This window comes from Podarcis filfolensis, assembly GCF_964270895.1.
Source record: "Podarcis filfolensis genome assembly, chromosome: 11".
In the NCBI taxonomy this organism is placed as follows: Eukaryota; Metazoa; Chordata; class Lepidosauria; order Squamata; family Lacertidae; genus Podarcis; species Podarcis filfolensis.
In genome coordinates this window covers 18,266,841-18,289,754 of record NC_139613.1, presented here as the reverse complement: position 1 = coordinate 18,289,754, position 22,914 = coordinate 18,266,841, and the positions used below count along the sequence as shown (strand labels likewise).

General features: G+C 45.4%; 1 protein-coding gene across 4 annotated transcripts in view; it reads left to right on the top strand.

Moving 5' to 3' along the window:
• DAB2 (DAB adaptor protein 2) overlaps nucleotides 1-21,014 on the top strand; it is a 34,714-nt gene extending 13,700 nt beyond the window's left edge. The window contains exons 2-15 of one of the 4 annotated variants that reach the window (XM_083577285.1): nucleotides 4,441-4,631; nucleotides 5,707-5,846; nucleotides 6,789-6,887; nucleotides 8,472-8,603; nucleotides 9,807-9,890; nucleotides 10,884-10,910; nucleotides 11,118-11,165; nucleotides 11,460-11,522; nucleotides 12,678-13,328; nucleotides 14,087-14,219; nucleotides 15,592-16,125; nucleotides 16,992-17,104; nucleotides 18,179-18,253; nucleotides 19,738-21,014. In XM_083577285.1, coding sequence (XP_083433411.1) covers nucleotides 4,535-4,631; nucleotides 5,707-5,846; nucleotides 6,789-6,887; nucleotides 8,472-8,603; nucleotides 9,807-9,890; nucleotides 10,884-10,910; nucleotides 11,118-11,165; nucleotides 11,460-11,522; nucleotides 12,678-13,328; nucleotides 14,087-14,219; nucleotides 15,592-16,125; nucleotides 16,992-17,104; nucleotides 18,179-18,244 — 2,187 coding nt within the window. In that variant the 5' untranslated portion in view covers nucleotides 4,441-4,534 and the 3' untranslated portion in view covers nucleotides 18,245-18,253; nucleotides 19,738-21,014. Of the gene's footprint in view, nucleotides 1-4,440; nucleotides 4,632-5,706; nucleotides 5,847-6,788; nucleotides 6,888-8,471; nucleotides 8,604-9,806; nucleotides 9,891-10,883; nucleotides 10,911-11,117; nucleotides 11,166-11,459; nucleotides 11,523-12,677; nucleotides 13,329-14,086; nucleotides 14,220-15,591; nucleotides 16,243-16,991; nucleotides 17,105-18,178; nucleotides 18,254-19,737 lie in introns of all 4 variants that reach the window. The other 3 variants (XM_083577284.1, XM_083577287.1, XM_083577286.1) reach the window with 3 other exon arrangements.
• The last annotated feature ends 1,900 nt before the right edge of the window (nucleotides 21,015-22,914 follow it).

The following is a 22,914-nucleotide window of genomic DNA, read 5'->3' as shown; positions in this document are numbered from 1 at the left end:
GAACATTAGGGTTGTCTCTTTTCTCCAAAAGGGTTTTGAGAAATGTGGGGCTGGTATATAACTGCATCTCTAAATCCCAATGTATTGAAACCTATTTATCATCTGTGTCTCGGGCAAAAGAGGCTCCTTAGGACATAGAAACCTACTTGTCCTAGACTCGGATAGCTTTGCATCTGGAAACTGGCAAGAAACTACCTGAAAGCTGTTGACTGACCTGCCCAGATAAAACTGGAAAAACATACTTTGGCACTCAGCTATTGGTTGGCGCTGGTGTATTTTCTTGATCTGCTCACCAAAGGAAGTGCCAAGGCAAATGTTGCATGGCTTTATTTTCCAACACTGGTGCAGCCCATAAGCAATTTGTGCTTGGGATTTATTGGGGGATCCCCGAAAAGTCTTGTGCCTCTTCAAAAAGTGTGACAGGCTTGCAGTGTGCTGGGTGAGCTGCGAGCATGCAGGCTGCAAACATGAACAGGCCTGCTGGTTGTAATTGTACCAAGAAAGGGGAAGCAAAACATACAGACCTAGCAATCATGGCTTTAAGACTACCTTTGGAGTCTGAATCTACAAAATGTAGTCCTGGAAGATCAGTCTTGCTTATATTCTGCTTCTCCAGTCATAGGAGCATTTACTCAAATGCCAGTGGGCATGCCTTCAAAAGAGGAGATCCTTCAGGACCTTGAGCGAGATGTTGGGTACAACTAGACAGAACACTGACTTTGGGTAGTTTATCACCTAGGCAAAACTGCTAAACGGATGACAATGTTTTAAATGAGCACACATAACATAGCTGCATCTGTTTTGAGAAGAAAACAGTCACAAGACACTGATCTAGAACATATTATGGTTCTAGGCCATGGACCCATGCTCCCCTGCAACCTACTGAAAGTAGCCGGCAGCCTTCTGGCTGCTTCTCCCAGTAGTGTTTACTACAACCAGTAGCTGAAGAAGCAGTTGCGGGGGAGGAAGAAAGTTGTGGGGCTATTCCTGCTATTCCTCCAAATGTAGAAGCAACCAGTTGAATAACATCTGTGTTCTTTCCTTGACTCATACAACCGTTGGCATGCATGTGGTCATGAGACAACAGATCAGAATTTGTGCTTAATAGAAGAATGGAGAGTAACAGGATTGAGAACTTGCTCAGGTACAGCTACATTCTAAGGAGTGGTCACATGATGTCAAATCACCTTTTGAACCTCTGCCTTGTGCCCTGTTAACACGTGGCACAAAGCAGAAGTGCTTATTATTTTTTTTTTAAAAAAAAACACTGTTAAGGTACATCCCAAGTAGATTTAAGCCCATTTTGTGAACTCCATACCGCCACACCTTAAAAAACAACAACCAGGCTCTCTCACCTTGGCAATTGTAGTATTTACAAAGGTGTTAAGACAGGTAGTAGTTTTACATCCTTGCAACATTTCAGTTGCAAAGATGATGAGGGACTTGGGTGCCATGGCCAAGCAAAAGAGTGCAAAGGTATGGACCATATTTGTGCCCCCTCAACACAGATCTTCAGGCTGCCTGGCCTCTGACCATTGCCCCCTAATCTCCTGGTGCCTGCTGGTGCAATGAGTTCCTTCAGCTGAAATTAAAGGAGCCTGAGAGCTCTACCTAGGAGGGAAACTGTGTTTCTTGGCCTCTATCTACTTGGCTGAAGAGTATCAAAGGAATCTCAATCACTAAAATATTAACTTTGTGAAACGGCAACCTTTGTACCCCTAAACAACCTGGTCAGCATTCCGCTTGCTTCAGTTGAGTGATAACAAACAGCAAGCAAGAAGTAAGCATTCCATCTTGAAGAGAAAACGGGTCTCTAGAAAAATAAATGAAGCTGTTCGTTTAATTTTATTTGTTTCCTCAAATATTTATAGGTGGCTCCCTCGTATAAAATATTCACGTGGCATGCAACAAAAATTGCACACATAATAAAATGCCGTAACATACCTAATTATAAAACTGGCGGTGCGTCTTGAAGATTTAAAACCAATTGAATAGGCTTGTTTTTCTAGATTAAAATGGGGGCTGTGGGAAGTAGACTATGGGGCAGATAGAAGTGTAGCCTTTGTGGTATTCTGGAGCAAGGAGGGGCTTGTACAGATACTGACAAGTCCAGAATCCCTTCCAAATCCCACACTTAGGCTTGGAATTGGTCCACCTCTGTGCAAAAGCATGTGGATGGCACTGCTGCCGCCATTGCTTGTCCTAACCTGAGCATGCAGCTGTCTGGTGCTTAAAACAACTGTGTCCTTTTGCTTCTCAATATTCTCTGGTTGGCCTCTGTTATTTTCTCCTACCAATAGGGAACCTATGTAAGGACTCTATATGGGCTCTTGGATACCCCATAAGGGAAAAGGGCATATTTTTATTTACAACAGTCCCTTACTCAGTATAGCTACCAGTATGTTGATAGGGTACCTGCCTTGCATCAGATTCCCAGCGCTGTGTAGTAAGAATAGACTGCATAGTAAAACACTGAGTTATATTCTCCATAACACTTGAATCTTAAGGTGCAGGGCTTGAAGTGTCTTGTGAAGGCTTTGGATTGTTTGAGGCTGTATGTTATCAGTTGAAACATCTTCCACAAATGGCTGAACAAGTGACTCACTGGTCCACTGATGCAGTGCTGTATTGCAACTTCAAGTCTGCAAAGCGGGGCTACTCAAAAGTAAACACACACCCCAAGACCACAAGCATTTGATGCCTGCATCCCATGCCCTAAATATTTTGAAATACAGCCTCAACTAGAATTTCTAGGAGGTCAAGCTCAGCAAAAGCAACTCTGCCAACATCAGCCAGCATTTCAAAGCTGAACCACCTGCAACAGGAATGAAGGCCAGGTCTTGTGCATATGGACATAGCTAATAGTGACCTTCCTGGCCTGAAAACTATAGGTGTCCAAAGGCTTGCAGCTGTTCAATGCCTGTAGAACTAGTCATGTTCAATGCCTGTAGAACTAGTGGAGCCTTTCTGGTGCTGTACCACTGAAAGCCCAACCCACCTACCACATTCAAATAACACTCGCATAGTGTAAAAAACAGTGGGGGTGGTAGCTAGGGGATAAGAGTTCTCAAGGAGTGTACAGATGACCATTCCATGTTTTAAAATGGTGTAGCTATCCTAGGACTGCGTGATATTATTCCCCATCCATGACTTCTAAGGAATTGGGATCTGCTACATTTGTGTACCATAACTTACAAAGTTTCCCTAAACTAATGGCTAAAGGTAGCATTCTGAAGAGCCCTAGGGAAGCTTAATGAACTCCCTTGCACAAACCAGAATGAGGTCCCTATACGCAGGAATGTGCAACCTCAGTAGCTACTTGAAGCATGTGTCTTGGTGACTGGTTTACTGCTGTTTGATCTCTCCTCTGAAACAGACCCCTGTCTTCAATTCACTTGGAGAAAGCCCCCCCCCCCTCAAAACCAGCGGAGTCTCAAAAGTGAATGAAAGACAAGATTATAGCTTGCAATGTTTGTGCCTTGGGTAGGTTAGTTGCTTGCTAACAGATTTGTTAGCATGATGTTATTCTGCTAACAGATGCCAACAAACAGGAGATGGAAGGGCCAGCATCGTTGATTCCACCCACATTCATTCCTATGCAAGCTAATACTAGGCAAGGCACGTGCTTCATTTGTGCAGCAGAATGTCTGGAGTATCTCCCTTCAGCATATCAGCTGCAGGCTGTGATCCACAGTCAAATGAAGTGATTGGCGGATGTGTTTCATGAGAAATACCTTTGAGAACCTCTATTTACCCAGCGGCAGGATGGCGGGGAGTGCAAGAGTCCTTGGTCCATGTGTGATGGTCTTAAAGTGCCTTGTCCTTTCGTATTGGTGGGGCTAGATTGTACACACATTCCCAGCCTCATCAGGTGTCCCCACTTAATCTAAATTCTACCACTACTGTAAACTCTGAATGGGGCCTGCTAAGCTCCCCAGGTTTGTACCCATATCGTGGATGCAACCATCATTCTGCAAAATGAAGGCGTTTGTTATACGGCATGCCAGGATCTTTGTAACTGAATCACATCAAGTCTTCATGAGTAATTCTTCACTGCGTCCTAAAGTTATTGTTGAAGGAACATAAGCTCAGTGGCAGAGAACATAATAATAATAATAATAAAATATTTTGCCCTTCTGACTGGGTGGCTTCCAGAAAAAAACATATAAAAACAATAAAACATTTTAAAAAAATTATCTATGTGTTGCATATATGTATGTTTTGCATATAATAGGTCCCATTTCGGTCACTGTCCAACTCCAATTCAAAAGGCTCAAGTAACAGATAAGGACCGCCTTCTGTAGTGCTGTGCTGAATGAACAAATAGTCCTGCTATAAAGCATCATTTTATATCCCTGTTTCTTGAGAATTATGCTTTGTAACTCTTCAATGCAACACAGTGGCAACACTGAATTTAATCCCGATTTTTGTCTCCTGAAGGTCAGAGTAGTATGCCTGTCTGCTGCTAGCTGGATTCCAGTCACATTACCAAGTGCCGCATTTGCTCCTGGAGTTGAGACTGGCCTCTCTCACCATGTCGAACGAAGTGGAAGCAACTAGTGGAAACAGTCCGCCTGCCCAGCAACAGGCACCACCAAAAACACAGCCTTTCAAAAAGGAGAAGAAGAAAGGTAAGGCAGGAGGGGCACCAGGAGGCAGGACAGCTCTGCAGCTCCTAAGGCAGAGGTTGGCAAACTAAGGCCCGCAGGCTGGATATGGCCCACCGGGCTCACTAATCCAGCCCGCGAACCTTGCGGTCAGTCCCCATGCTAAATAGGCATGGTTCAGAGGCCAATCAGAAGCCACAGATGCCTCTGGGTGCTGCCCCTTCCTTCCCAATGAGGCGGCCGAGCAGGAGGAAGCGGCTGAGTGGGAAGGAAGTGGCAGCGGCGTGGAGGCTGCCTCTGCCACCCAGGCCAGCAGCATGAGCTCTGTGCCCCGCCAAGACAGAGGACGCCAACACCGCCGAAGACCAGGAAGTGTCGGCGGCTGCGGCATGAGTGGCATAGGTGGACGGGCCTTTCAGGAGTGGGGTGCTTTCAGGAGGCGGTGGGTCCAGCCCCCCACAGGGTCTGACAGACAGTGGGCCCACCCCCTCCTGGAAAAGTTTGCTGACCCCTGTCCTAAGGAGTTGCCAATAATTAAGAGTTGCTGAAAACAAGCAGCAGTGGCTGTGGTAAATACTCGATGACAGGCAATTTCGTCAATTAGTTCTCAACGTAGCAACCTTACGTTCACAAAGCCTGTCCGTCATTAGTCCTTTTGATGGGTTAGTACACAAAATCGTGGAGACTCCCACCTGCCCAACTGGTTTTTTATTTAAAAGGAGAAATAAACCAGAGCGTTGAAATAAGCTGACAAGCAGGAGTTTGGCAGAAGGCTGCCACCTAGGGGCTTTGCCTTGGATTGCAAAGTCACAGACGGATCCGTGAGTAAGCAGACAGTGGGCAAGGAATCTGCCGCTAACTCTGGCTCTTTACACCTAAAATGTTTGTGAGTGGATTGACCCTTCTCTTACCCAAGAGCATTCCACTGCCAGTGTGGAGATGAAACGATGGTTACACACTGAATGTTGGTATAGCTGATGGTGAAACATACCACTATATTAAATTGCATTGTTAGGAATGAACAGAGATGCAGGTTCTGATTTTTTAATAGCCTGTGCAGGTCAAACAAAAGCACATGACCATAAAACTGGTTTTTCAGGACCGGAAAAGACAGAAGAATTTCTCTTGGCCAGATTTCAAGGTGATGGTGTAAGATACAAGGCCAAACTGATTGGTATTGATGATGTCCCAGAAGCAAGGGGAGACAAGATGAGTCAGGATTCAATGATGAAGCTGAAGGTGAGTCTGTCGTATTTCCTGCTTCTTCATTTTTTTATGGTGCCAGATGATGACTGTAGCTTCATGGGGGCTAGGGATTACTAATGGCATCCTTGCAAAACTGCAGTTCCTAGAAGTTATTTTAGCAATGACAATTATACAACCTTTCCTCAGGTATCTTCAACTAGTGGAGAATGGACCCAAGCACATACCTGCAGGTTGCTTATAGTGCCGATTTAGATAACAATATCTATAAAGTGGCAAAGTCGAAAATTTCAGGTTAAGTGGAAACATTGCTAGAACATTGTGCTGTAGATGGAACTTGCATGCTGTTTTGGGGCTCAGGTTTGTTCCATTTAGCTTCTTAGGTGGAATGTCACCACCTCATGTCAGAATTTTGTTCATTTCCTCCTGCAGAACAACTTCATTAAGACAAATGCTTACATATTGAAACAGTGCTGGTAAATTCCTCCGAGACAGGACTGTTCATAACACTGTCCTCTCAGTGTTGTCTGAAGGCCACACATGATGCCTTCATGTACTGAATGACCCTCTGAATAGCCTCTAGGTGTGGTGGTAATGCTGGGGGCTGCTTGTCAACAAACACTTTTGAGTTTCTAAGTTTTACTGACCTGGAATGCAAGACACCAGTTGCAAGACAATCCCCCACCCACCCAATCATGCAATAAATCCTAAAATGTGAGGGAACTGGGGAGCGGTATATAGCTGGTATTCGACTTGGCATTTTCATAACTCAGATATAGGGAAATTCAGATATGCTGAAATGAAGATTGTGTTATCCACTGGTCAGTGGCCATGTTGGCTAATGGAGAGTTGGAGTCCAACATCTGGGAGGGAAATGGATTCCCCATCCCTTACCCTAAGTGATAGCCATAATCTGCAATAAGTTTATATTGGCAGTACATCTTGAATACTGAAATGTCTTTGCTGTTCCATTTGTAGGGAATGGCGGTAGCAGCCCGTTCTCAAGGACAGCACAAACAGAAAATATGGGTGAACATCTCTCTTGCTGGGATCAAAGTCATAGATGAGAAGACAGGGGTAAGTTCTGAGGAGGCCAAGATGAATCCATTAGGAGAAACTGTCCATTCTCTTAATAAAAAAAAGTGCCAATCTAACCTAAAACTTGTTGGGGTGAAGAAACTTCTAAAAATGTGCTGAACCCAAACAGCAGCTTTCCTATTGGAGACACTTCAAAGAAATGCAGAAATTGGCCCAGGCCAGTTAAGTTATCCATCTAGTTAATTACCCATCCAGGTGAAGTATCTCATAATGGACCAAACTCTTGTGCCAAACCTCTAGTGTGGGGACTGATATAGCTTTTCTAGCAAACCTTGACTCATCTCACAGGTCACTTCAGCCCTATCTAGGAAATTCTGGCTGATGAACACCAAATGAAAATTTTAATTGGGGCATTCTGTTTTTCTTGGGCTAAAGGCTATGTAAGAAACAGGCAGCTTCCAGTCCCTACTGGAGTGTGTGTGTTTGTGTGTGTGTCAATGACTTAGTGTTTACTTCTAAGCCGAAGAGTAAAACTTTACCATAGAGCACAAACTACTCCTAACAATCTCTGTGCTATTGTTAGAGTCTTCCCAGTTCTGAGATACGGTCCAGAGTTGCACGCCTCACACAGAGAGCCTAAAATATTTGAGCTCTATTGATGCTGACTACTTGGTTGAATGGGGAGTGCTGAAACAAAAGCGATCTAGACTGGCAGCAGTCTTTATGGGGAAGTCAAATTTAAAACATGAACAAGTTGTTCTCATATCAGTGCTCCCTGCTGCACCATAGAACAGGACTAGAATCATGGGCTTGGAAGGTTGACTTTGGACTTGAGGTGGAGGATTCTTTTTTTTTTTTGTAAATGATATTTATTAGAATTTTCAAAATGTTACAAAATAAAATATAGACAAAAACAAATGTAAATTCAAACCAAAAAAAAAAGAGGAAAAAAAATACAACAATACATCACAAACAATTAAAAACATTTAAAAAACAAATTCATTATTTCCAAATCCTCAACTGTCATTACCTTCTTTCTTAGACCTCCTCCTCCTCCCTTTCTTTGTATCCTATTCGTTAATTATCCCAGCAAATCCTTTCCATATTTCATAATATTCTGTCATTACATTACCCTAATCTGTTTCAGTCTTATCTTTCTATAATAAGATAAATCTTAAAGCTTAAAACTTAAATCTTGTCCTTACCAGCTTCTCATAACCATAACATTCTTTCATAATTCTTTAAACATTTTTGCTAAAGCTAAGTAATTTCATTCCAACATTTTCTTAATGTTCATCAATTTTATAAAACAGTTCTAATGGTAGAGAAAAAAAAAAACAAGTCCAATCTTCATCCAGCGTCCCTTCCTCCTGGTTCCGGGTTTTGTCAGTCCTTATTGGGGTGGAGGATTCTTGACTTGTGTAAGAGCAGTTCAGTGGGACCAATGACATAAAAGGGTAGTGATCTCTGCTGTAGATCTTCAAACAGAAGAAGAATAGGCACCTGCCGGGGGATGCTCCGCCTCTGGGTTGAGTAAAGGGTGGCCTACAAGACCACCAGTGCAAGGTTTACACATTTTCAAGAGTTAAAAGTCTGGTACCATGTCATCCACTTTGATTCCAGGTTATTGAGCATGAGCATCCAGTCAACAAAATATCCTTTATAGCCCGGGATGTAACTGACAACCGTGCCTTTGGCTACGTTTGTGGAGGAGAAGGGCAGCACCAGTTCTTCGCCATCAAAACAGCACAGCAGGTAAAACTTTACATCGTGGGACCAGGGGTGCCGATGTGCTGCTCTTCAAAGTAGCATTCTGGGTGCATGTTCAATGCTGCACAGTACAAAATTGCAAATGGAAGCTGTCGCTCTCTACTTAAATTGCAGGATTGACAAAATTTTCAAGTGTGGTTAAAACTGGGGAATCGGTTGCCACAAGTGTTTTGGCCACCAACTTGGAAGCTTAGATGTACTGTTAAATTGATTATCTCCGAGGCTTGGCATTTGCTACATATCTAATAGGTTGCAGGGGTTGGAGAAATGTTGAGCAAGACCAGTGTGGTGTAGTGGTTAGGGACTAAGACCTGGGAGACCAGGGTTTAAATCCCCACTCAGTCATGAAGCTCATTGGGGAGCCATGGGCCAATCACCAACTCTCAGCCTGTTTGGGCATTTGTTGTTGTTTAGTCATTTAGTCGTGTCCGACTCTTCGTGACCCCATGGACCAGAGCACGCCAGGCACTCCTGTCTTCCACTGCCTCCCGCAGTTTGGTCAGACTCATGCTGGTAGCTTCGAGAACACTGTCCAACCATCTCGTCCTCTGTCGTCCCCTTCTCCTTGTGCCCTCCATCTTTCCCAACATCAGGGTCTTTTCCAGGGAGTCTTCTCTTCTCATGAGGTGGCCAAAGTATTGGAGCCTCAGCTTCAGGATCTGTCCTTCCAGTGAGCACTCAGGGCTGATTTCCTTAAGAATGGAGAGGTTTGATCTTCTTGCAGTCCATGGGACTCTCAAGAGTCTCCTCCAGCACCATAATTCAAAAGCATCAATTCTTTGTTGATCAGCCTTATTTATGGTCCAGCTCTCATTGCCATACATCACTACAGGGCGAACCATAGCTTTAATTATATGGATCTTTGTCAGCAAGGTGATGTCTCTGCTTTTTAAGATGCTATCTAGGTTTGTCATCGCTTTTCTCCCAAGAAGAAGGCATCTTTTAATTTTGTGACTGCTGTCACCACCTGAAGTGATCATGGAGCCCAAGGAAGTAAAATCTAGGGAACTCTAATCACAGCAGGGAAATGGAACACTGGGAGAAAATGCCACTAGTATAGGCCTTGAATTCTGTTCCTTGAATTCTATTCCACTCCATTTGGAAATGAGCTGAATTGTGAATTCTGCCACAAAGTGGAAATCTAAGTCCTGTCCATTCACTCACTCACTGCCTGTTACTCTCTTCTAGGCTGAACCTCTAGTAGTAGATTTGAAGGATCTATTCCAAGTAATCTATAACATGAAGAAAAAAGAAGAGGGTGACAAGCGAAAGGTAATGCTACCTGTTGTTAAGTTTTCAGATTTTTATGCTGCTCAGTAGCCGTACCTAAGATAAATGAAACCTGCTATTGATCTAAAGTGGCAGTGACTGAACCATGAACTTAGTTGATCTAAGATAAATCTGACACGGCTGGAAGGAGCCTGTCTAAACTTGGCAATACTACTTACTCCCAGATAAGTCCACTCTTCAAGTACAAAAGATCAGTCAACAAGGTAATGGGGTAAAAAGGAAAAGGAATTCATCTATTTGGGTTGGAAGATAAGATCCAGGGTGAGTGTGTAAAAAAGGAAGTAGGAAACAAGGTCAGCAACCCTAAAAGTATCAGTCTAGCCTGAAGGAGATTGAGCACAGGTTAAAGGACAGACTAGGAAGCTTGGAGGTTCCTCAGTCTGCTCCTTCCCATGCAGACAGAGCTGTAGAACATACCTTGCACCAAGCAGATCCCAGCCATAGGTTGTGCATGCTCTAGTTCAGGTGGCAGGTGATGGGGCAGACATTGGCCTTGGACAGTGTCTGGGCAACTGCTGCCCATCAGAGTAAGGTAAAGGTAAAGGTACCCCTGCCCGTACGGGCCAGTCGTGTCCGACTCTAGGGTTGTGCGCTCATCTCACTTAAGAGGCCGGGAGCCAGCGCTGTCCGGAGACACTTCCGGGTCACGTGGCCAGAGTGACGAAGCTGCTCTGGCGAGCCAGCACCAGCGCAGCACACGGAAACGCTGTTTACCTTCCCGCTATAAAGCGGTACCTATTTATCTACTTTCACTTAGGGGTACTTTCGAACTGCTAGGTGGGCAGGAGCTGGGACCAAAAGATGGGAGCTCACCCTGCCGCGGGGATTTGAACTGCCGACCATACGATCGGCAAGTCCTAGGCACTGAGGTTTTACCCACAGCGCCACCCGCGTCCCGCCCATCAGAGTAGACATGGACAAATATATAAAGCTTTCTATAAATGTTGATGGCGTGATGTCTTCTTCTTTTTTCAGAACGAAGAGGCCAATAAACCTGTTGAGGTAATAAACAAATAAGTCTTTAGGCCTGAAAATCAAATGCAGTTGCCTGTTAGACTTTTAAGTACATTTGCTGCTTAATGTGTGAAAATGGGGAAAGCTTATTCTTATTGAGTATCTGAGACCAAAACACTCTCTCTCTCTCTCTCTCTCTCTCTCTCTCTCTCTCTCTCTCTCTCTCTCCCCCCCCCCCCATCTCCTTTGTTCCAGAATGGCAGTGATGAAACAGCTACTGAACGAGCCGACAAGATAAAGCTGGTATGTGATTCCTTTTTTCTTCTGTATCATGCCTGCCCCTCCCCCCCCAGGCACTGACCAGTCCTGGTTGACTTCAACAAAATAGTGGCCTCTTCTGCTTTGAGACCACACCCAAGGTTTCAAGAGAGGTTTCACAGATGAGCAGCCAGTTGATTGACTGAGCAAACTGAACTACTACAGAGAAGTAGACCAGAGAGACTTGGGCTTCCCAGCATGCTCTTGGTTAGACTCAAATGACCTTGCAGGCTGAGGTGTATGATAGATTTTAATTTTCTGACCATTTTGTTCTTAAAGGGTGTGGAGCAGATGGATCTGTTTGGAGACATGTCTACTCCACCTGACCTGAACAGCCCCTCAGTGAGTAGAATTGGCTTTGTACTGTTGCTAGCTTTTTAAATGACTTAATGGTAGGAGGAATCTTCTAAGAACTGGCCTGTCTTGGATGCTTAGGGGTGGTTTCAGATGAGCAGTTGACTACCTACCCATATGATTGAACTTTTCCATATAGAAATGTGAACACAGTCCCACCCCCAAGAGTAAGGTGCTTGAAATTAGGCCCATTGGCCATTTGTACCTATTAGGAATTGCCATGTTGGCAAGATGGCATTGGCTTAGTAGAGGGGTAGCTAAAATGGTGCCCTTCAACTCCCATCATCCCTGACCATTGGCCATGCTCACTGCAACTGGTGGGGAGTATCTGGAGGGCACCATACATGTTACCTTAGCTTAGTGGAAGAGAATATGCTATGGAGATTGGCTCAGCCATACTAAATGCACTATTCAGGGATTCGAACACTGCCACCAGAATCAAAGCTGTGAATCAGTATTTTCAAATCCCTACATACATGTAGCTGGATGCATTGGGACAGGGAATATATGCAAAAGTACAATGTGCTTCTCTATGATATTCCGAGCAAGGGTTGAGAAGGAAACTAGAAGTACGAAGCACTGAGAATCCTGGTTGGATTTCTGTGACCACAATTTCCGCCATGTTCAGGCTTCCTAGTCTGATGCCTTTGGGAAGATTGCAGCTCTTGGGAGCAAGTACTTGCGGTTTTTCCAGACAGGCCACCATGGCATTAGGGGTCCTATCCATGAGGAGGAGGAAGTTGATATCTGGGGCTACCCCCTGGGGTGAACCTAAATACAAAGGTAGGCCCATGGGGGTTGGCCAAGAGCAGACTGAGGTTAGTGGTTTCCATTTGCCCTAATGAACCAGACTCCACTCAACGTTGTGTAAGCATTCTTCCTTTACCACAATTTCAAAATTGATGCTCCTGATCTTCAAATCTCCTGGTTGATTGTCCAATAAGTGCACAAAATTCACTATAGGGTTACCTATCAAATGCGAGGGCACGGGAGTGTGTAGGTCATAGGTTTCTTATTTTAAGAATTGCTGGAGTTCATTGCCATTCTGCTTGCTCTGTGATTTTTAATAAGCACATGAGACTCTCTTGCACATTGTCTACAGTGTCTCTTCTGCTAATCAGTCTTCTCTCTCAAACCTAATAGGAGGAGGATAAAGAGATCCTGTTAGTGGATTTAAATTCTGAAATTGAGGCCCCTCCGACTTCTCTCAAAGAGGAGGATATTTTCTTGAATGACATCGCGCCTCCCCTACCACTGTCCAAGCTGCAGCCACCTTTCTTGCCTGACAATGCTTTCTCTGCAAATCTCAGCTTCTTCCCCACCCCAAATCCCGACCCTTTCAGGGATGACCCTTTCACGCAACCCGACCAATTGGTGCAGCCCCCAATCGATTCTTCTCTGAAGCCTCCCAGCCAGAAGATGGGAAGTGTTGTGACTAGCCCCATGGGGAGCAGTGGTATGAATGGGGATGTAGACTACTTTGGGCAAGAGTTTGACCAGATCTCCAACCGAACTGGCAAGCAGGAAATGCCGGCCAGCCAGTGGCTGCTTGAGAGCAAGCCTGCCCAACTAGCCGCGAGGACTCCAAATGGGGTGCCGGAGAGAGAACAGAACGGCTTCCCTGCCACATCCCCAGTAAATGTCTTTCTGGAGAGCTCTTCCAAAGGATTACCGGTGCAAAATGGATTACGGCTAGACTCCGATAGCAACGGCCAATTGATGTCGCATGACTCTATCACGATTAGCCCACCTCCCCAAAGCACCAAGCCAGGAAGAGGAAGGAGGACTGTTAAGGTGAACAATGGTGCATGCACAGAGTGGTGACATGCATGTTTTCCTACTTGGACTAGGTGAAGGGATTTCCCTCCCCCTTCCTCAACAAAACCTCTGCTGGCAGAGAACTAGCTTGCCTTCGGTCCTCTTATAAGCTGTCGGTCATAGCCATAGCAAACCTTAAATTCTGTGGCTTGGCTTTCTGTGTACATCAATCATTCTTTCTAATCCTAACTTTCCTCTCTCCTCCTAATGCTGCCATGTCTCTGTAGCTCTGGTAAGTAAGACGCTTAAACTCCTAATGCATGTGTTGAATGTAGTTTTGGGGAGATCATTGGTGTAGTTCAGTAACAAGGTGTCAAGGTATTGCATCAGCCTTGCATAAAATATCTCTATTTGGCTGCAGCCCTTCTTGGTTGCTACCATACAGAATTGACAAGAGAATATTGTTGATCAAAGGTGGGTAACTTGCTGCCCTCCAGAAGTCGCTGGACTACAAAACCCATTGTCCCTGACCGTTGACCATGCTGGCTGGGCCTGATGGGTACTGGAGTCTAAAACGTCAAGTTCTCCATCTCTGCTGTAGATGGGAGCCCACACTCACCTTTAATAATAATTGATTTAACTTAGATGCACGCTATAGGATTCTTCAGCCATTCAGCCTATAGGACAGTTTGGTGGGGTTGTAGTGCTTGTAATAGCAATCTGGGCAATGTTTAACTTCCTGTACATATATAACCATTATGCCTGATGTGTCTTCCCCACCAACACATTTCCAGGGTTCAGCCAGTAGTGACCTGTTTGGCTCAGGCATCTTTGCTCCTGCAACAAGCACTCTGACAACTGCACAGACCAATCCTCTAGACCTCTTCAACACTAGTGCTCCTGTAGCAGCATCCATGCCTGTACTAGGTTAGTGAAGTCTGTTCTTTCCTTGAGGCAGGGATGGGGAATCCTGTTCTCGGACTACAAGTCCCATGAGCACCAGTCAGTGTGGCCTATGGGTTGTGGGGTTGTGCTCCCAACATCTGGAAGGCCATGTTGATGGATCTGTGTGTACCTTCATTGCAAAGCAATTTAATGTCTACAGTTTTCTGGGAATTTCAAGTGGGGAGAACACTGTAGCTGCTCAGGCACTAATAATAATAATAATAATTTATTTATACCCCGCCCATCTGGCTGGGCTTCCCCAGCCACTCTGGGTGGCTTCCAAAAAAAATATTAAAATACTGTAATACATCAAACAGGTTTGCAGGTTTCCCATCTGATTGGCCACTGTGAGAAGTATGCTGGCCTAGATAGGCCTATGCCCTGATCTAGCGGGGCTCTTGTGTCTTTAATACAGATAGATATAAACTTTGTGCTCGTATGTTCAATAATAATAATTTATTACTTATACCCTGCCCATCTGGCCAGGTATCCCAGACACTCTGGATGGCTCCAAACAGAATTTTAAAAACACAATAAAACATCAAACATTTTAAACTTCCCTAAGCTTCAGATCCTGAAGCTGAGGCTCCAATACTTTGGCCACCTCATGAGAAGAGAAGACTCCCTGGAAAAGACCCTGATGTTGGGAAAGATGGAGGGCACAAGGAGAAGGGGATGACAGAGGACAAGATGCTTGGATAGTGTTCTTGAAGCTACGAACATGAGTTTGACCAAGCTGCGGGAGGCAGTGGAAGACAGGAGTGCCTGGCGTGCTCTGGTCCATGGGGTCACAAAGAGGCAGACACAGCTAAACCAACAACAAAGCAGGGCTGCCTTCAGATGTCTTACAAAAGTCATGTAGTTGTTTATTTCCTTGACATCTGATGGGAGGGCCTTCCACAGGTTAGGCACCACCACTGAGAAGGCAGTGGCGTAGCGTGGGGGTGCAGGGGGGCCGGTCGCACCGGGCGCAACATCTGGGGGTTAGGGTTAGGGGGCGCAAATCCAGGGGGTAGGGGGCGCAAATTACTTGCCTTGCCCCAGGTGCTGACAACCCACGCTACGCCACTGCGAGAAGGCCCTCTGCCTGGTTCCCTTTAACCTCAATTCTCTCAGGTAGAGAACCAACAGAAGGCCCTCAGAGCTGGACCTCAGTGTCTGGGCTGAACGATGGGGATGGAGATGCTCCTTCAGGTATACTGGGCCGAGGCTGTTTAGGGATTTAAAGGTCAGCACCAACACTTTGAATTGTGCTCGGAAACGTACTTTTTTTTTTTTTCAACTAAGGTGTTTGTGGAGTTGCCTGATGAGAGAGCAGCATAACTTAATCGATGTGTGGGCTTTTTCTCCCCAGGTGGCCTTCCCACAACTGCTTCTCCAACACCAGCCTGGGGTCCCCAACCTGCAATCTTCAACCAGCCTTCTTCAGCCTTTCCTGGATCTGTTCTGGGTGTTCAGCCAGCAAGCTTCCCTCAGCCTCTTGGCTTTGACGCTGCTCCACAAGCTCCCAGCTGGAGTCAGCCACCATTGTCCTTGGGAGCCCCGATCCAGGCTCCAGCTCCCGATCTCTGGGGTCAACCTGTACGGGGTCCTCCTCCTAATGTGTGGGTCCAGCCCTCCAGCACTGGCAACCCTTTCCAGCCCGCCATATTCCCACCTCCGCTCGCATCCCAGGGCCCGTCTCTGTTGCCTACTAGAAGCCCTCCTCAGTTGCCTCCCAGAACTGCACCTCAGAAGGAGTTGCCCAAGAAGGAAAGCGACGCCTTCACTGCTTTGGATCCACTCGGTGATAAGGAAATAAAGGATGTAAAAGCCATGTTCAAAGACTTCCAGCTGGCGAAACTGCCCGCCGTGCCTGCGAGGAGGGCAGAACAGCAGCAACAACAAGGTCTGTCGGAAGCTTCTGGAGCCTTTGCCAGTTATTTCAGTAACAAAGTGGGGGTTCCTCAAGAGTTGGCTGACCACGATGACTTTGAAGCTAGCTGGCTGGCTACAAAAACTGGTGGTAAATCTGCTATATTCCTTGAGGGAACCTTAAAGAAGTGACCTTTCTCCTCCCCTCACAGAATACGCATACAGTGGAACCTCGGTTGTCGAACGTAATCCGTTCCCGAAGACCGTTCTACTTCTGAACCGTCTGACAACCGAGGCGCAAAGGGCTGTTGGGAATTTCCATTGAGAAAATTGAAAAACATGCAGCGGAAGCTGTTTGGCTTCCAAGGCATGTTCGAAAACAGAAGCATTTACTTCTGGATTTTCGGCATTCGGCTTCCCAAACGTTTGGCTTCTGAGGTGCTCAAAAACCAAGGTTCCACTGTATTTTAGTGGACATGATGCATATTTTTAAGTAGTCTCTGGTGCAGGTGGATGTGTGCTTTAACCTGGGATGGGCAGATGGTTAGCATCTTCTTTTTAGGCTTGTGGGCATGTTTGAAAACTGGAGGAACAATTGTGGGTGCCATGCTACACCACAACTGAAGTAGAAAGCTTGCTTCAGTGACTAATTTCAGGGTGATGATGGTAAGAGGACTTCATGGGCCCCAGAGAAGGCCTCTGTGGGCACAGTCCGTCCCCCCCAGGTGCCATATTGGCTGTGTAAACTAAATGGTGATGCACACTGATACACCTGCAATGTGTGCCCTCAGCAGAAAAACACAGCACTTGGTGCCAAGTGTGGCTGTGTTTGCTGTGTTATGTGAAATGGGTGGCTTACAGTGTCTGGTGGTTTAAAAATAAGTCTGTTCTGCATTGCAGTGCCACCAAATCCTGTTCTCAGGCCAAACGCTGTGCCAACTGCCAAGCCTGCTGAAGACCTATTTGAAAACCCTTTCAAGACAGACCCTTTCGCTGTTCCATCGCTAAACTCGGTAAGTGGCGGAGCAAACTCCACTTCTATCTATCCATGGCTGTACTTCTGTTGGCTGTAAATTATGGACCACTTCTTTCTCCAGAGTTGAAGCACCCCTGGGGTCCTACTGCCTTCTAACAAAAGCTGGCATTGTCCCCAGCTAACCCAAGTGCAGGTGGCAGGATAACTGTAAAATTATCTGTCTTGGCCCTTGCTATTCGACCATGACAGCATGATCAAAGGTGTTTATAGTGTAGCTTAAAGCTGGCAGTCTGTACAGATAAGAGTGTGTTAACACCAACCGCTATGGCTTATTCATTGAAGGCTCCATGCATTTTTATTTTTTTAAAGAGGATAGATGTAAGAATAATCAAGCACCCTTCGACCCGTGGTTAGAATGGAAGGCATACTCAAGCAATGTGCTTGTTAGCCAACAGCCAGCAGACTGCACTGATCCTTGACCAACATAATTGGCAGGGGTTGTATGTTTGCATAATTCAGTGGCATGAGCAACACTTTGTTGTAAGACCAAACCACCATAGTATATGGTGTCATATTGGAAGCACTGTGCATTCTTTTTCCTCCTCCACCTCCCCTATCTCTCTCTTTCTGTACACACACACACACACACAATAACACAATACCCAACAGGCCCTTCACCTTGGAGGGTGTGGGCTCTCTCTCTCTCTCTCTCTCTCTCTCTGTGTGTGTGTGTGTGTACACACACACACACACACACACACACACACACACAGACAGACAATAAAACAATACCCAACACCCAGTTTCTGAAGGTGCCTTGAACGGAACTGTTGCTTGCATCGCCCGTCACCTGCAAGAGATCTGTACTCTAGATATTGCAGCTGGTGATGGGGGTTGATGTCCCAACCTCAACTCTCACTTAAGAAGCATGAACTGCCTCTGAGCAAGCTGCTGCAACCTTGCTGGATGTGAGAAGCTTAGATCCTGCAGATCAAACAAGATATTTGCCAACTCGACACAACTGGCAAGCATAGGGTATTCAAGTATTTGCAACTTGCCTGCAAAAAGACTTCCCAATTGTGCATAAATAAAGCAGTCTCCTCCTTTCTAGACTGCCGTGCCACACCAGCTGGCTTCTGCTCCATTTGGCGATCCTTTTGGAAACCCGTTTGCGTAAGCTTGATAGGTAAGTGTCTCTTAGAGGGGTGGCTGTTGATCCTGAACCTGACACAATCTACAAAAAGGCAAAACGGGGGCCATGCTAGGAGGTAAAAGAGGCAACTGTGTGGAGAGTCAATGTGGGTTAGTGGTTAAGAGTCTTGAGCTAGGATCTGGGAGACCAGGATTCAAACCACCACAATTGGTGTTGTGTCATTTAGGGCTTTATAAAAGTTGGGACTGTGAGCTCCTTACATTGCACACAGATGTGAATAGGCTACCAAATTCACAACTCTGGCTGTACCAATGGACATTCTAGTGGTTGAGTCCTGCACTAATGGGCAGTCCCAAAGCATGATAGAAAACCAGCTGTGAGGTCATCGGAGCATGGAGCTATGGTTTAGGTTACATCCACAAATGGTGGTAGCAGGCAAGCTGGTAAAGGATCAAGAAGCACCCAGAACAAAATATGCATACTGCTTTGGTGAGAAGTAAACCTTGCCCAGAGCAGGATGGACACCAGTTTTGGCCCTTAATGTTGCTCAGTATAGATATGGTGCTAAGTAAGGAGATGGCTATTAGCTCAAAAGATCTGGTTCACATGTGAATGGTCTTTGGTTCAGTCCCCAGCATCTTTATGTAGGCCTGGAAAAGATTCCTTCCTGGAAACCTAGAGGGCAGCTGCCAGACTGTGTAGAATATACTGCACTATCTGGACCAATGGATTAATAATAATAATAATAATAATAATAATAATAATAATAATAATAATAAAAAATAAATAATAATAAATTTATTTATGCCCTGCCCATCTGGCTGGGTTTCCCCAGCCACTCTAGGGAACAGAATATTAAAAACATGATAAAACATCAAACTTCCCTAAACAGGGCTGCCTTCAGATGTCTTCTAAAAGTCAGATAGTTGTTTCTTTCCTTGACATCTGGTGGGAGGACGTTCCACAGGGTGGGCGCCACTACCGAGAAGGCCCTCTGCCTGGTTCCCTGTAACCTCACTTCTCGCAGTGAGGGAACCGCCAGAAGGCCCTCGAAGCTGAATGATGGGGGTGGAGATGCTCCTTCAGGTATACTGGGCTGAGGCCGTTTAGGGCTTTAAAGGTCAGCACCAACACTTTGAATTGTGCTCGGAAACATACTGGGAGCCAATGTAGGTCTTTCAGGACCGGTGTTATATGGTCTCGGCAACCACGCCCAGTCACCAGTCCAGCTGCTAAAGTAGCTACCTACATACCAGGTACAGTTACAACAACATTCAGTGCTATCTTCATACCAGCCATTTACAGGACTACCACATTCTGAGCCACATAGTCCCAAAAAAAGTGATGGTAAAGATTGACTTTTTGCATGCTGCTGCTGCTATATCTACTCCCGTTTGTACATCCCATTCTTAACCCATTACTTTTCAGTAGTTCCACACAGCAAACCCCAAGAGAGCAAGTTTCGTGTGACTCAGCCCAGTAGTGCTAACCATCTCCCTCTTGTTCTCTTGACCCAGGAATGAGTGCAAACCAGCAGAGGAATAACTGGACTGCCCATGGTGCAAGGATGTGATGAATAACTGGATACCCTCCCCTGTTACTGTCTTCACTCTGCATGCATTATCTGCCTCATTCGCCATCCACTTTTGGATTGCAGTACGGTGCAATGAGTCCTTGGATTGTAGCCATCGAAAGCCGAGGAAGAAATCTGCCAGAGACCAAACTGGAATTGGGTGGCGAACTTCAGCCCAAGTGGATTTAACTAACTGAACACTGTGGTGTCTCCTAGGCCTTCAGCCAACTTCACATTTTGTCAAGGCTTGGATGAACCTTGGCTGTAAATGGGGCTTTTACTGAACTTCCTTCTAGGATGAGAAACTGCACAGACTAGTATTCACCTCCACACAAGGGGAAAGAACCGGGATATGAATTCGCAGCACTGAGTCACCTAGAACATAAAATGGTCTCTTGTACGTCTCCCAGCCTTAACTGCAAGCTTTAAAACCGGACAGAACTCATTTTCACACGCCTCCAGCAATGTCAAAGTGAAAGCATGTTTGAATTGTTATGAAGATCATTCAAAACCATCTTTGACTTGAAATGGGGAGGTTCCAAAAGTGTAATGACTGACTCTTAATGTCCATGCAGGCTGGCTGTGGTCATAGCCGAGAGACACACAAGCAACACCTTGGAAGTGATTTTTTTTTAAATGCATCTAGTGTGTTGACCATTAACCCTCTAGCAAGATTCTTCAAACCAGGGTTGAAAAAGGATGGATGCAGAAATAGATGGGTGTCCTTTAAAGAAGGGGGTGGGTCCTGTGAATGTACTATCACTTGTAAAAATTGAAAAGCAACTGTACTTGGAGCAAGCAAAAATTGCAATCATGGCAATCAAGGTATAGTATAGCTAGAATTCTATGCAGAGTGATAATACATTAAAACAAGGGGCTTAATAACAAACTGAGCAGAACTGATGCAAGAGCATTGTGTGTGTCTCCTTTACAGCGTTTATCAGCGCAAACTTGAAAATGGTATCCATGTTTAAATGGCTAGGTAAATGCATAATGGGAGATCTGCTTTCTAGTAAACACTTTGTCTGTAGTGACCTGTTCTGCCAGTGAGTTATGCAATCTGCTCTGTACATATTCTACTGCACTTTTCCTGTAATGCAAAACAAAGCTATCAATTTATATGTATTTGTCTCTGACTGGAAATGTAGGAATTTTTGGATTGTGTTACATTGTAAAAACTAGTCAAATACTCTGACAATTAAATGTAACTTCATTTCAAAAGCGGCCTTTTCCTCTAGGAGTTTGGTGAAAACTTTTAACGTGGTTTTCCAGAAGCAGGGCACTTTGCTTTCATATGATAGTAATTTTACTTGGGTAACCTGAGTCTAAGTCATTGAGCAGGTGTGTAAAAGCATTTGTAACTAGAAGCTTATAAAAGCCCTGGGTCCTTGAATCACCTAGAATGTACACCCACATTGATAGAGTACTGCTTCCCTCAGTGCGCTGGTATGCAACTTAAGTGGGTACAGGGTGTCAAATCATAAGCCAACTTTTTGGGACCAGGGCACATTTGGAACTCTGAAAAATTGTGGGTGCCAGTCATAAAATGGCTGCCATAGTGAAATGCCACAACACAAAATGGCCGTCCCACTTTGGGACATGCATCTTCTGGGATGCGCTCCCGGGTGAGTCACGTGACCTGCGCCGCGATCTCACTCCCCCCAAAAGCACTTTCTTGGGCAAGAGTGTGGCACCAAAAATGGCCTTTGTGATCTTGTGAGAAAAAGGGGATGCCCTGTTTTTTCCATGACATTTGGCTGGTATGTGCTCCCCACTAGCCACCTGCCCAGTTGGGGTGGGAGTGCACCTACATCAGCCACTGCCGTTCATGGGGGAAGCTCCTTGCATCTCTCTGTTGCTAAAGAATGGATGGGATAGTGAGCTAAGCCTCCTAGAGCAAAATATACATAGGAGGCCTAGTTTGGTCAGAATTGAATATACACTTCTACAGTTAACACTAAATACACTACTTCTGGTAAATGAGTCACCATAGCTGCTAGAGGGCTGTGAAAATTTGTGTCCTGGGCTTTTTAGATTTCTCTCCCCATGTGCTATCTGAAACCAAAGGAGCGAATTAGTTGCCAGATGTGAAACATATTGGCATTATTTTTAGCTCTACTACCCCGCTATTGGGGTCCAAAGAACATTGGATGCAGTCCACAGGATGCAGGCTTAACTGACAACAGCAGTATGCCGCTATTGAAAATACGGCTCTCAGCTAGGTTCTCGCTGCTGCCTCAAACTTGGCGTAAAGGCTTGCAACACAGCTGGTGGTGCAACAATTAATATTTGGCTTAGACATCCATATTGCTGTGGGAATCACAAGGTTCTCTTTTTGAAGCATGTTTCCTGAGTACCCTGCACTGCTGGGGATTCCCTCCTCACCTTCCCTTTCGGCCCCAAAAGCTTCGCTCTAAGCTACAAAAAAAATTGTTCGAAGTTGCTTCCCCAGCTACTGAGTTCAGGATGAAGTAAGTGCCATAAACAACCAGCTAGTAAATGTTTAATTTTTCTTTTGATTGGACGTGATTGCTGAAGAATCGAATGTCCCTCTGTATCTCTGAAAAGTAAACAATCTTACTCCAAACAAGGGCATATTTAAAAGGGACTTTGTCAAACCTTCTGTACAATCAAGTTAAGCTTAAGATTAAAAAGGTAAAGGGACCCCTGACCATAAGGTCCAGTCGTGACCAACTCTGGGGTTGCAGCACTCATCTCGCTTTATTGGCCGAGGGAGCCAGCGTACAGCTTCCGGGTCATGTGGCCAGCATGACTAAGCCACTTCTGGTGAACCAGAGCAGCGCATGGAAATGCCATTTACCTTCCCGCCGGAGTGGTACCTATTTATCTACTTGCACTTTGACGTGCTTTCGAACTGCTAGGTTGGCAGGAACAAGGACCGAGCAACGGGAGCTCACCCTGTCGTGGGGATTCGAACCGCCGACCTTCTGATTGGCAAGTCCTAGGCTCTGTGGTTTAACGCACAGTGCCACCCGCGTCCCTTAATCTTAAGATTAGTACAGAACTATTCCTGCAGAAGTATGCAGGTATGGCACAGTGGCTCAGAAGGGAAGCCAGATCTTGCAGTGCCTTGAACTAACTCTAATCTCTGCTGCCTGAT